General features: G+C 40.2%; 1 protein-coding gene across 1 annotated transcript in view; it reads left to right on the top strand.

Annotated features, from left to right (window-relative positions):
* LOC131137266 (chemokine-like protein TAFA-2) overlaps positions 1-8070 on the top strand; it is a 62364-nt gene extending 54294 nt beyond the window's left edge. The window contains exons 4-5 of the mRNA XM_058084988.2: positions 945-1069; positions 7215-8070. Of these exons, the coding sequence (XP_057940971.1) occupies positions 945-1069; positions 7215-7226 (137 nt within the window). The 3' untranslated portion in view covers positions 7227-8070. The remainder of the gene's footprint in view (positions 1-944; positions 1070-7214) is intronic.
* Positions 8071-13427: the final 5357 nt, after the last annotated feature.

Below are 13427 nucleotides of genomic sequence, written 5' to 3'. Positions count from 1 at the left end.
ATTATGCAAGAGGGTGTTCATCATCATTTACGAGCTGGAGGAACAATACGTTGGAAGCAAGTCCATCAGTCCGTCCGTGTTGATGGGCTGACCTTGTTCATTCAGATTTTGCTGCGTAATACCTCCAAATGTCTAATTTGTCAAATTTTATTAGTAGTATTACCGATTATTATTAAATGTTGGGGTTTTAGTTTATATTTCATAGCAGTACTAATAATTGTAATCCTAAAAGATGCATTAAAAATCAGCCTTCTTTTCCTGAGTCAGCAAAATCAATATACTGGATGATTATTAAAATCCCAGTTAAAATTTCTGCTAGAATCAGCGAAATTGATTCAAACAATTCATTAAATGTCATTATTTTTATTATGTTTGTTTAACGTACCATGGACCGATAATAAAAGTGCGATGGGCCGCAAATGGCCCCTGCGTCACACGGTGGATAACCTTGCTACAACCCCAGTTCTCATTGACGACTTATCGCTGTTCCTTGTTGTTCTTCCATCGTCGGCATTGAACGGGAGTCAATTCAGAGGACTAGGGGTTCGACTCTAAGACAATCCACCGTGCAAAGAAAACTCATATTGGTCGCTAGGATAAGCGGTAGAAAATGAATGTACCCGCAATCCTTTCCTTTCGGTCACTACCCCAATGCTGAAGACCACCGTAGGTGAGGGTATGAACGCAGATGCCTCCCTTAGGAGAAACACGGGAATCCCCGAGGGATCACTCTCCAGTATTCCCTCAAGCGACTCCAAAAAGGGTGGGGATTCTGAACTGCAACAGTCAAGATCCGTTCCCTCCACCTTCAGGTGTTCACCGGGTTAAACTCCAACATACAGGTCACAAGTTTATTAAGTCGAGTTAGAGTTAATTTCATAGTAGATTAATAGTATTTTTCTGTATATATATTTGCATTTACAGTAAGTATTTTCTTTCACCAGCCTCCATCGTTGGCCAGAAGTGGTGGTGTCAGATGCAGCCTTGTATGGACGGGGAGGAATGTAAAGTTCTTCCAGACCTCACAGGATGGAGCTGCAGCACGGGCAACAAAGTCAAGACCACAAAGGTGAACGAACAAACACACTCTATTGTGTTTATTTTTTTGTACATTTTTAACCATTTGCTGTCCTGTTTTTTATGTATGTCTTATGTATATGTACAATGCACAAATGGTCAGATGTGGTCAATGGTCTTGAACCAGTCATGATGTGCTATAGATATCACTATATGGACAGTTACTATGGTACACATAATGCAATTGTATGGTCATATCACCTCGTACTTCGGTACGGGACAAAAAATTTAAAAAATCAAAAATTAAAAATTAAAACAAAAAAAACCTTAAAGTGTATTATGGAAAGCAGGAAGTGAACAAATGTAACAGTTACTGAAAAAGTAACTGTAAAAGTACCAGATGGAGGGGTAGGATTTAATAAGCTTTGCTTCTTCCTACTCCTTTTGGACATGTGGAACTGGGAACTGATTATGGGATGCACTCAATTGGAATCTGATCTATACCAAAATAAAAAAAAGAATAAAAATTTAAAAAATTTAAAAAAATACTTAAAAAACTTAAATTATATTAGGAAAGCAGGAGGTGAACAAATCAGTTACTGATTGTAAAAGTACCAGATGGAGGCGTAGGATTTAATAAGCTGTGCTTCTTCCTACTCCTTTCGGACATGTGGAACTGGGAACTGATTATGGGATGCACTCAATTGTAATCTGATCCATATCAAAATTAAAAATAATAATAATAATAATAAAAATTTTAAATTATAAAAAGATTAAATTATATTAGGAAAGCAGGAAGTGAACAAATGTAACAGTTACTGATTGTAAAAGTACCAGATGGAGGGGTAGGATTTAATAAGCTGTGCTTCTCCCTACTCCTTTTGGACATGTGGAACTGGGAACTGATTATGGGATGCACTCAATTGTAATCTGATCTATACCAAAATAAAAATTAAAATTAAAAAAAATAATAAAAATTTAAAAAATAAAATAAAAAAACTTGAATTATATTAGAAAAGCAGGAGGTGAACAAATGTAACAGTTACTGATTGTCAAAGTACCAGATGGAGGCGTAGGATTTAATAAGCTGTGCTTCTTCCTACTCCTTTCGGACATGTGGAACTGGGAACTGATTATGGGATGCACTCAATTGTAATCTGATCGATATCAAAATTAAAAATAATAATAATAATAATAAAAATTTTAAATTATAAAAAAATAAATTATATTAGGAAAGCAGGAAGTGAACAAATGTAACAGTTACTGATTGTAAAAGTACCAGATGGAGGGGTAGGATTTAATAAGCTGTGCTTCTTCCTACTCCTTTTGGACATGTGGAACTGGGAACTGATTATGGGATGCACTCAATTGTAATCTGATGCATGTTCAAATGAAATCAAACCATTACTATTACCATTACCATATATTTGCCTCTAAATGTACCTTCACTTTGAAGGGACAAAAGTATACATTGAGATTGTAGGTGAATTTTAGGAAATCTTATCTGTGGAGCGATGGGAGAAATCATAAAAATATGAATTATCCTCTGGGTACCGGTTAAGACTTTGCTCAGACGAGCTCTATTGGCACTAGCATGCCCACTTCCACCGTTACAAGACCTTTTGTTGCCCCATATTTTTTTATATTTCTCACCTATTTTCTTTCCCGTCACGCCCTCCAACATCAAATATTGTCTGAGGAGAAAAAGGCCATCCGGCACGAGGCCAACACATTTCATTCTTACCTTGCCATCCCTATCTGCCCGGCATAAAAACACGTCTTTCCTGTGCAACCTTCTACCCTTTTTACTGTATGTGAGCTTGCACACGTGTGTTCCACCTCCTTGTGTGGTCTTTTCGTGTGTGAGAACAGCGCCTGTGGATGTACATAATATATCGAGCCCACCGGCTGCTCTTCAGCGACTCGACCCAAACGAGCTCCGAGCTGTCTGTCACGCAGAGGCGTTTGAGTGAAACTCACCTCTCATCACCGCACGCCTCTTTTTTCTAACCTCCATCCTTCTCCTTGCCTTCTCACCTTCCATTATTCATAGCTGGGTGCAGACCTTTGTTTTCAGCCTTAATAATTGATTGAAAGGCGTGGAAGGAGGGGAGGACAAGTGCTGGTTTTTGGACCAAAAAAAAAAAAAAAAAAGGACGGATGAAAACAAGTCAATGCACGAACCGTTGCATTCAGGTATCGCACGCTTTTGAAAACATTCCGAGGCAGTCTCCAGTACACCAGGCTCATTAGGAATTCTTTCCCTATGTTTTGGTCTCCACTCACCTCTCACCTAGTAAAGCGAGTTGCCACCACCTCTATCTTCAACCACTGCTCTTTATATTCAACTTTTCGAAAAAACAACCACGTTTCCTCTTCATTGAAAACAATACCGTATGCATTCAAGGCCAAGTAATGGCGGCACAGTGGAACCTCCGGCATCAAACACAAGCTGTTGACTTATAAGTTGTTCTAATTTCATATCTTATGCAAAGTGAATTCATTTCTTTCACGCCCAAAATAAAATCTTTAAGTACCATCGCAATTTCAAATCAAGGTATGACCTTATGAAGCTTCATGTTAGGTTTGCTGCATTGGGGAATTTTGCACATCAGACTCCCAGCATACCTTGTGTTGAATTGTTGCTATTCATGTATAAATCAGGGGTCTCAAACACACGGTTTAATGAAAGTTTAATGTTTAGTGCGGCCCGCGCAAGTTTGATATGGATGCTGTATGGTATCATGTACCCAGAAAAAATTATTACGTTTGATTCATGTTCATGTTAAAGGTTAAATAACTGTTAATAGTTATCCTCCCTATCCGTGTGGAAGTGGTAAGTTTTTGGCTATTTAAGTGTAAAGGAAATAACTTGAAGGCTACCGTTTAGGTCGCTAGCTCTCTAGTTTGCGAGTTAGCATGTGTCTCAAGACCCTGCAGTTGCGCAATATGTTGTAAATAAAAAGAGTATAAATGTGACTATAGTCGTGTTTTGTCATGTCTACAGGGCTCTAATAATGCTTTGTTCATTTTAATCTGAAAAAAATCTTATGTTTTTATTATTTGCCGTTTTATTATTATTATTATATTTATTTATTTATTACTGATCGGTTGATTTTCTTTATTCTTGATTTGTTTATTTATTTTTCATCTTATTTTGAGCAGAAAAATAAAAATTAAGATATTTGAGAACAGTGGAATGTTTTATCAGAGCTTTTCTTGTAGAAAATCGGAACAAAAGCTTATTAATTTTTCTGTTTTTAATAAATGCATTTTTTTTTTTTTTTTTGGGAAAACCTGATGCGGTCCAGTCTTGCCCAGACCCGAGCTCCAATGTTTTCTTTTGGTGCCTTTTGTAGTATAGTCAAGGTTGTAATACTTTTCCCCATGTAGTATAGAATGTGGTTGATTTACTGCTATTATTGGCTGATAGCGGCAACGAGTTAGCATAGTTCATTGGTTCGGAATCATTTTCTGTCATGCGGGATGTCGATTTGAAATACTTGTGGCAAACTAATCAATCAATTCATTGATCTGTACTTGACTTATTATACTCATTTTTCATCCCATTTTAGTGATTTGTGATAACAAGCACAGAAAGCTTTCTCGACCTTCCAGAATCTGCACCTATTCCAGCTTGATTTCTTTGAATTCCGGTAGCGGTGTCTGGAATCGAATCGATTTTTTGTTTTGGGTAACCCTAACCCTAACCCTAACCTAAAAATAAACTTTAAAAAAACTTAAAAATTGCATCGGTGTTGGGTTTTTGTATGCCATTTTTTAATATTGAATCCTACTTTGTGGAAATTCACTTATCGTGGAAGCAATGAACTGCGATAAACAAGGGATGACTGTCGTTTGAAAGAGCGTAGATATTTGCTGGTGTTCAGGTATTTGATCAATGATTAGTGTGTGTTGTGTGTTGTGTGTCCGTACTTTGTGTGTTAAATGATTTGTTTGCCTGATGGAGTCCCCCCCCCCCCCCTTCTGGTGTGGAAGGTTGAGGTCAAAATGCACGGCTATCCAGATCAATAACACTGAAGGTTCTCTTATAGTCCCATTAAGACCTGCACATAAATTGAAATTGACGATGAGCAGAGACGGAGAGCGAAACGGAGGATGAGAACATATTAGACTCTGAACTAAACTCTGCTACTAGAGAGGAACACCGAAGGTAGACGTGAGAGGAAGATAAAGGATTAAAGAAAACACTTGAAAACAGCAACATCGCACCTGGTGAACTGACTGGGAGATTACGTTTTGCAACTCGGAGCAGATAAGAATAGAAATGTGGTTTTGGCACTCGTGGACCTTCTCTCCATTTCTGGCTGGGAGCAGAAAGGAGGAGGGCAAAATGAGACGAGAGAGAAGAGACACAAGACAGCTTGATCAATGCCAAATAATATCATATGGATGAGCGGGCAGACATTGCTCGGCTGTCAACTTGCTAAGGCACGAGACAGCATCGTGTATGGATGTGTTTAAGGGCAATTGGAAAGCATACGCTTACTGTATTTATACGTGTTGGATGGAATAGTGTCCGGAATGCATCACTAAATCATATTCAAAATGGGCACCCTTCATTGCAGTCTAAAGCAGATGCTAACATAAATAGCTTGTCCTATCCATCCATCCATTAGAGCATATAGTATTATTGATCTAAATGCTCTTACATGCCAAACAGATTTTCTCTGTCAGGGAGTCTAAGCTAAGTGTAAGCAAAACTTTCCCTGATTGAGTTTAGTCCTTCTCATTTGATTCTATTTTTCCTCAAAAGTAAGATTTTATATCACCAGCCACAACCTGAAACAAGCAGACCAAAAAAAAAAACAGTCCGTGACTGATGCACGATCGTGCTCACAATGTATTTTATGAAAGAAACTTAACATTTATATTCAAGCTGAATGCTTTGCTATTTCTATACTGGTTGAAAATAGCCCTGAGAGAAAATCATAATAAAGTTGATAAAAAAGTTTATATCATTAAAAAAAAAAATTCAAAGAATTAATTATTCAAAACAGCGTTGGGCGATATGGACCTTAGAATATAGTACAATATTTTTGGGATGTATCACGATATGACGATATAAAACGATATTACATTTACAAACCTTAATTCATTTAATGAAATACACTGTCAAATTGTAAAGCGCATATATTTATTGGTAACAATCTGGCTAACTTATCTAATGGGATGTCAGCCTCTGCACACATTGCTACTAGATCTTCAACAAACTGTAATGCCCGTGTCCTTGGTTAGCACCCTCATTTCAACCACGCTAACTTTTATGACCCCGCATTTTAAAAGCATTGGAATTGAGAATCAATCGAAACCAGGAATCAGAATCGGAATCGTTCATATTCAAACGATGCCCGACCCTACTCGTGCACCTTGAACAGTTGATTGTTTCATGTAATCGGGCCCAGAAAGTGTAACCTAAAGGCATATTTATACTGTACATTAGATAAATTACTGCCTTAAGGGAATAAGTGGCACTGAACTGGCGTTGCAACAAAGTTAATGGGGACGGGGCCCCAGCAGCAAGGGAGGCCTGGGGCAATGGAGCCGGTCCAGATATACTATAACATATCAGCTGGGGGGAAACACTTTATTCTGTTCTCCTGGACCAAAGAGTGATTCCCACCAGAGGAAGAACAGGAGGACCACCATGTGTTTGAGTTAAGAAGAGGAAACCATTGGGAATCTTAGCCATCATCATGAAAACCTGGTCTATTACACCCACCCCTTACGCCAATTTGGGACACAGGAAATGTTTCCTAATGGGTTGAAATGGCTTAAAAGTGTAGGTAAAAGGCAAAAGTGGTAAAGAAACCTTGTGATTAGAGTGTGATTAGAGTGGTGGCATCCGCAGACACTCTAAATGGCGTGGCGGCGTGCCAGGTGCTGAGAAGGCGAGCGAAGCCGACCGCCATTACGCCAGCTGCGTCTTGTTTAGTCTTGTGCCAGATGAGAGTACGCTTGTTGCTTCCACAACAAGAATCACTTTCCATTATTTTCAAACAGATGACTCCTGCAAAGCTCTGAATTATTAATGACCTTGAAGCGATATGGACCAGCACTAATTCTTCTCTCGCTAGTCTAACCTTTTTTCGTGTTTCATGCAACTTGCTAAGATTATTCCGAATATTTGCGACTATCTTTTGACCGACTTATTTTGTCTTTTTGGTTTTTTTCAGGTAACCCGATAGTTTTGTCTGCCTCGAAAAAGGACGACTCTCGTGGTGATCCAGGACTATGGACTTGCAAGAACATTGTTATCCAAATGGACTTCAGTGACGATTCAGTGGTTTCATTTCTCTGAGGACATCAAGTAGAGTTGACTGGAAAGACGAGCCTTATGTCCCCCATCACCTGAAACACAACTGACCCAAACTGTGTCGCTGCAAAGGCCTGCACTTGACAACATCCTTCTCTGCCTTCTCTGAGATGATAAAACTCCCACAAGTGAAGTAGAACTAAAACGACGGGGCAAAATACTTTTTTTTTTTCCTTCAGCAAACTGTATTATTAAATCTCTTCTATGACCTAGTAGCGTCCATATGCATACAGGGAATTATTTGGCTCGGGATTTTGGAAAGAAAATATTTTAAAAAATTATCATACTCCTTTTGACACTATAACATTAAAAACTGCAAAACATAAATCTGTCAAAATGTTTCCTAATAATAAAACCTGTAACATTTTGCAGGTCACATACCTAGAATTAGTGTTTTTCTTTTAAATTGGGATCTTCTTCATATTTTGGTTTTGGACCGAGGAATAAATCTGTTCAGGTACGGTTTCAAGTATCTAGTATGAAGTAGATGTTATGGTATTCATGTAAAAATGGTCCATGGAATTAATGGGGCTTCAAAGAAATTGATGCTCAAATGGTTTTAATATCTGTGTTTTTAAACCTGTTAACCGCTGTGTCAGTATTATATGAAATGAATAAAGCCGTTAAAAAGGGAATAGAATATCTCTGAAAATGACTCACGGTTCATTCCAATAAAATTCAACAAACTTCCCATGGAATCCTAGCCAATAAAAAAAATTGGGTTTCCGAAAAAACATTTGTCCATGTATAGTTTTTGGTTTTGTTAACGCTAAGGACTCTAATTTTGTAGCGCAGCGCAAAGTGGTGCAGGGTGGCGGTGGTAATTTGGTCCAGTGCACAACTGTGATCAGACAATTTGGTCATTTGGTAGACTGGACTGCGCCGAGATGGGCGCGGCGGCGCACCAGAGGAGGAGTCCACATTTTCAGCTTGACACAGTGACAATTTTGTGACAAAACAGCCCGCCAAGGGTGGGGAGAAAGCGCGTCAACTCCCACCTGGTCTATTCGGGGCGCAGGCGAAGCGCGGGCGAAGCGCGGGCGAAGCGCGGGCGAAGCGCAGGTGAAGCGCAGGCGAAGCGCAGGCGAAGCGCAGGCGAAGCGCAGGCGAAGCGCAGGCGAAGCGCAGGCGAAGCGCAGGCGAAGCGCAGGCGAAGCACGGCTGAAGCGCAGGCAAAGCGCAGGCAAAGCGCAGGCAAAGCGCAGGCGAAGCGCAGGCGAAGCGCAGGCGAAGCGCAGGCGAAGCGCAGGCGAAGCGCGGCCGAAGCGCGGCCGAAGCGCAAATGAAGCGCAGGCGAAGCGCAGGCGAAGCGCAGGCGAAGCGCAGGCGAAGCGCAGGCGAAGCGCAAAAAAATGTCATCTATTCATTGAAACGATCCACATTTGATCCAGATGTTCTGTCGGCACAACTTACAATGACATTCTTTTTAATTCTTCAGACCGTTGTTCTCTCCTAAGACCAATGCTTCTCTAGCCCAGCTATGCCATCCTTCTCGTAATCATTTTCATATTCATTACAATTCAATGCACCGTCCGGTTTTGCGATGTGAAGGCATTGCAGCATAACCCTTCTTTTGACTGATTGTACATCTCAAAGACAAGAGAGCATGGCGAGGAGAGTCAATGGGAATAATAGAGGAGAGAGTGGATGCTACTGGGAAGTGATGACCTGAAAATAACGTAGCTTATGTCGTAAGACTCGGGAGAACCGAGCACATCTGAGGAGGTTACAAATGAAGTCAACTGATCAGCGTGACGGAGCGTGTATGTGCTTCCTCGTACGCGGAAGAAAGACGGAACAAGAGTGACTGCGGTGGGGAACTGATAAGCAGCATGGGCCCAAGGGGTTTCGCACATGGCGGTCTCAACCTGTCACTTTACTACCGCATACTTCCTGATATGCACACTCCAGCGCAGCGGACCACCCCGAACAGAGAAAACAGGAGGACATTTTAAATACGACATCAGATGAGCCACAAAATAAAATATAAGTGACAGCATCAAGGTGTTATCTTGGACCAATCTCTTCAGTTGTCCCTTCTAGAAGCCTCTTACATCGTTCTGTTTCTAAGAACATATCTCACACTGGTTCTCACATGAGCTTGAAGCTATCACAGTCGTATGTTGAACAGCCTCAACAGAGTGAAGCTTGGCTCACAGCCCCTTGGGAGCTCGTTGAGTTGCCAGATCTCCCTGAACAGTCATGGCCAAAGGTTTGGAGTTTTTATCATGCTATTTGCATATATTACAGAATGTTGCAAAGAGTGATAAGATGAATAATTTGGGAATTTAAATGAAAAATCACTTAATCCCCCGCCCCAAAAAAAAAATTCCACTGCATTTCAGCCCTGCCACAAAAGGACCAGTTGACATCATGAACAAGGACAAAGGCTGGAAATGACTTTGATATCATGACTGAGTGACAGGAAATGCATTTGCTGATAAAATAGCAAAAGAAGCGGCATTACGTATGCATGATACAAACATCAATTTGAAAGACATGCAAAATAACGCCTCAGAGGCTGGAAAAGCGCTACGGAAAACCAAGGGCGCACAACATAATGCTTTATGTTATGTTGTCTTATGTTATCTTTATGTCAGAATGCTAATACACTCATATATTTATTAGCATTCATGGTGTATATGATACTTACATTCACCACTCATACGTTGATAAGCACATAAAATATAGACTATGAGATTTTATTAAGAAATGACAGTAATGTAAGCTAGCTGAAATTAACTCATTATTTTGTCTTATAATGTACAGAAAAGGGAAAAAAATACCTTTTCCTGTTTCATATAAGGATTGTGAATGATGGGCAATATTCGCCCAAAAGTGCAGTTCCCCATTAAATCTTAATTAACACAGTCTGACACGCTGATGCACTGAGGAAAAAGTAACACCCCTGCAAGGGCGGGACTTAAGCATAGTATAACCTGATAGGCTCTTCCCAGTGTCATTACTTCCTGCTTCCTACTTTGAGAGCGTCAATCTATGGTGTGCGTGCTCCAGTGTGGACGCAAATTCATTTGGGACTCCTCGCTGAACAACTTACTGAGGCAGCAAAAATCACACGCGACTGTTCAAGACAATGAGTTAATAGCGACAAACAAAAACGAGGGGGGGGCGGTGTCGGCGCCGTGATGAATATTCACTTTAACATTTTAGCATGCACCCCCGTGAGGATGAGAAGATGGATGATGCTAAGTTGGAGTGAGAGCATTTCCGAACGTGGACATGATGGGGAGAAGAAGCCGATTCTCCTAACCCTTTCATTTTACACTAGAATTATATTTTGTTGACGTACACCCCCCCATCACCCCCGATTCCCAACAGTGTATTTAATTCCCTGAAATAAGAGCTACTTTAAAAACACACACACTCAGCAGACACCAGGGAGTTGACTTCAGAGCGTCATACAGTAAATAGCACCACTGTAATTAACGAGACTTGTTGTCGGCGAATGCTATTGTCAATTTGCGGCTCAGTGACAGTCAAGCAGCTTCCATGTAGGTCACACCACCAAAAAATCTTCTCATTAAAGCCACTGAGCTGCAATGCTGCACCGCGCTCTGTTTATCCAGCGATTGAGAGCGTGTGAATGTTTTCTTCTCTCGACTTCAGAAGTCTCTGTAATATTACAGATGCACATCGGCGAGAATGAAAGAAGTCAGTGTTACATTTGGAGAGCGGAAAAAGGCAGAGAGGCAGAAGAAAGCGTTTCAGCTCGAACATAAAGGACGTGACGTGACGACACGGAGAATATGTGCCTTTGTTTACAGACTTTTTTATTAGTTTAATGGCCTGTTTCGCAGTACTTGTACTTGTACTTGTACTTGTATTGTCGTGCTAAACAATGTCAGAGTTTCAGACAATGAAAGTTGCGCATTTGGAAGTGAGCCCTAAAAAAAAATTTCGGGATTCAAAACACTTGGTTTCCAAAGGCGTGGTTAAACTGTCCCTTTGTGATGTCACAGAGGTGAGCACTTCCTTATATGGTTCATAGTGTGGGCATGTCCGGAGGCGGGCTGTGGGTGGAATAAATTAAAACTGATTGTTTTTGACAGGAAGCGCAAATCCAAGTAAGTACACCACACATAAGTGCGGATTCAGCAAAATCGAAAAAAAATTCTGTGTGGGTTATTGTGTGTAGCTGCTCTATAGAGTCCACAACTCAATACAAAGGGTCGAAAAATGAGCATAGGAAATTACAAACACTTCAGTGAGCCTCAATGACCACTTAGAATTCTTCATGATTAATTACAGAGCACAAGACAAAGTGTCTAGTCTATTTGCATAATTAGAGGGGGGTAAATCTAAAACTAATTGACAGCCCCGAAACTACATCTTCTACAACATAGGTGAGGTTTTTTACAGAAGAAAGAAAACTAAAATGAAAAGAATCATACACTGCCATTGTCATATGCAAATCAGGGACACCATTATTTAAACACAGTAACAAAAACTTCCCTTTGTTTTCATTCTGAACAATATTACAGGTAGACTTGTAAAAGGGGAAGACCTCTCGAAAACTTTCATTCAGCAGACAGATGGTGAATTCTTGAGAAGACGCATTATTTGTTTAGGTCATTTGTTTGTTTTAGCCTTTTTCTTTGAGGTAGAAAAGCTTGTAAATGAATATCTGTTTATTTGCAAACATAATCCTATATTAAAGTACTAAATGCAGCACAAGTCACACAGTGCACATCCCTCGCCAAAAACTGTGTTAGGCACATTTCAATGCAACCAGCAACCACTGTTTATTGTAACTGTTTGAACCAGCATGTAGATTTTGTATTTAACACATGCTGGATACCGAATCCGATCCGGATGTAAAGACTGGGCAGTCCAAAGTTTCTCAAGTAAAGAAGTTACTTCAAAACTTCTCAATGGTAAGTAGCTTTAGCATCTTCCTGGTCTACAAAAATAGAGTCCTGTAACACAATTACAGAGTGGAACTATGGTGTCTTAGTACCGTAGCACCTCCAAAAAATTCCATCCTGGTTTTTGGCTTTTTCCAGTCCATGATTTAAACTTTTTCCCTTCTGCAAAAAAGTCTAGTATGAAAGATCACCGCCTCCGACCTGATCTATCCTTGGTGCAGATGTAACGCACCTTGCAGAGTCGTAAACTGGATGACAGGCACACAGTGCACACCCGTCGCTAAAAAACTCACAGGCAGGTTTTTCAGAGTGTTAAGCACATTTCAATGCAACCAGCAACCACTGTTTATTGTGATTGTCTGAACCAGCATGTAGATTTTGTATTTAACATACAGCCATATGTGTTGGATACCGAATCTGATCCGGACGTAAAGACTGGGCAGTCCAAATTTTCTTAAGTAAAGAAGTTACTTCAAGACTTTTCTCAACGATAAGTAGCTTTAGCAATTTCCTGGTACAATTACAGAGTGGAACTATAGTAACTTAGTACCATAACACCTCCAAGCAATTCTTGTTTTTTTTAGTCCATGATTTAAAATTTTTCCCTTATGCAAAAGTGCCAAAAAGTCCACAGAGACCAAAAAAAAACAATGTCACAATTTGAGGATTATGTCACCAAATCAGCCAGCAACAGCGCCAATGGAGTTACCATGCCATCGCATAATGAAGCCTTTGTCTGCAGACGTGTTGACAATGAAATCAATACTTCTTATTCAATAGCTTTTGAAGCACACTGGCGTTCCACGGGCTGATGTTGGTGAATCTGGTCCTGCTTCAGACAGCACTGGAGATACAAACCGCAACAAAACCAGACACATACTTCACAAAATGCATTACAGTAACCCATATAGAATTAATTATCTTTCCTGTACTTGTGCGCCGCTACAGAGGAAATGAATAAAAAATGGATGCAGACAAAGGCACAGAAACCGAGCGTGGCAATGGAAAAGCGTTTATCTTATGAAAGGGGGAAAGTTTCATCTCCAGTGGAACTCCCTTCATTTCAATTAGATTGTTCCTGCATTTCCACATTAAATAATTTAAAGGCAAAACCATCAGCAGACAGGCATGGCCGTATGAATGTTTTAGAGTGTGCACAGGGAGTGCAGTGAGTGACGTCTGAGATG

This window comes from Doryrhamphus excisus, linkage group LG17, assembly GCF_037039965.1.
Source record: "Doryrhamphus excisus strain RoL-2023G ecotype Guam linkage group LG17, RoL_Dexc_Guam_v1.1, whole genome shotgun sequence".
Lineage (NCBI taxonomy): Eukaryota > Metazoa > Chordata > Actinopteri > Syngnathiformes > Syngnathidae > Doryrhamphus > Doryrhamphus excisus.
Note: the sequence above shows the minus strand (reverse complement) of the source record. Positions and strands in the feature narration are given on the sequence as shown.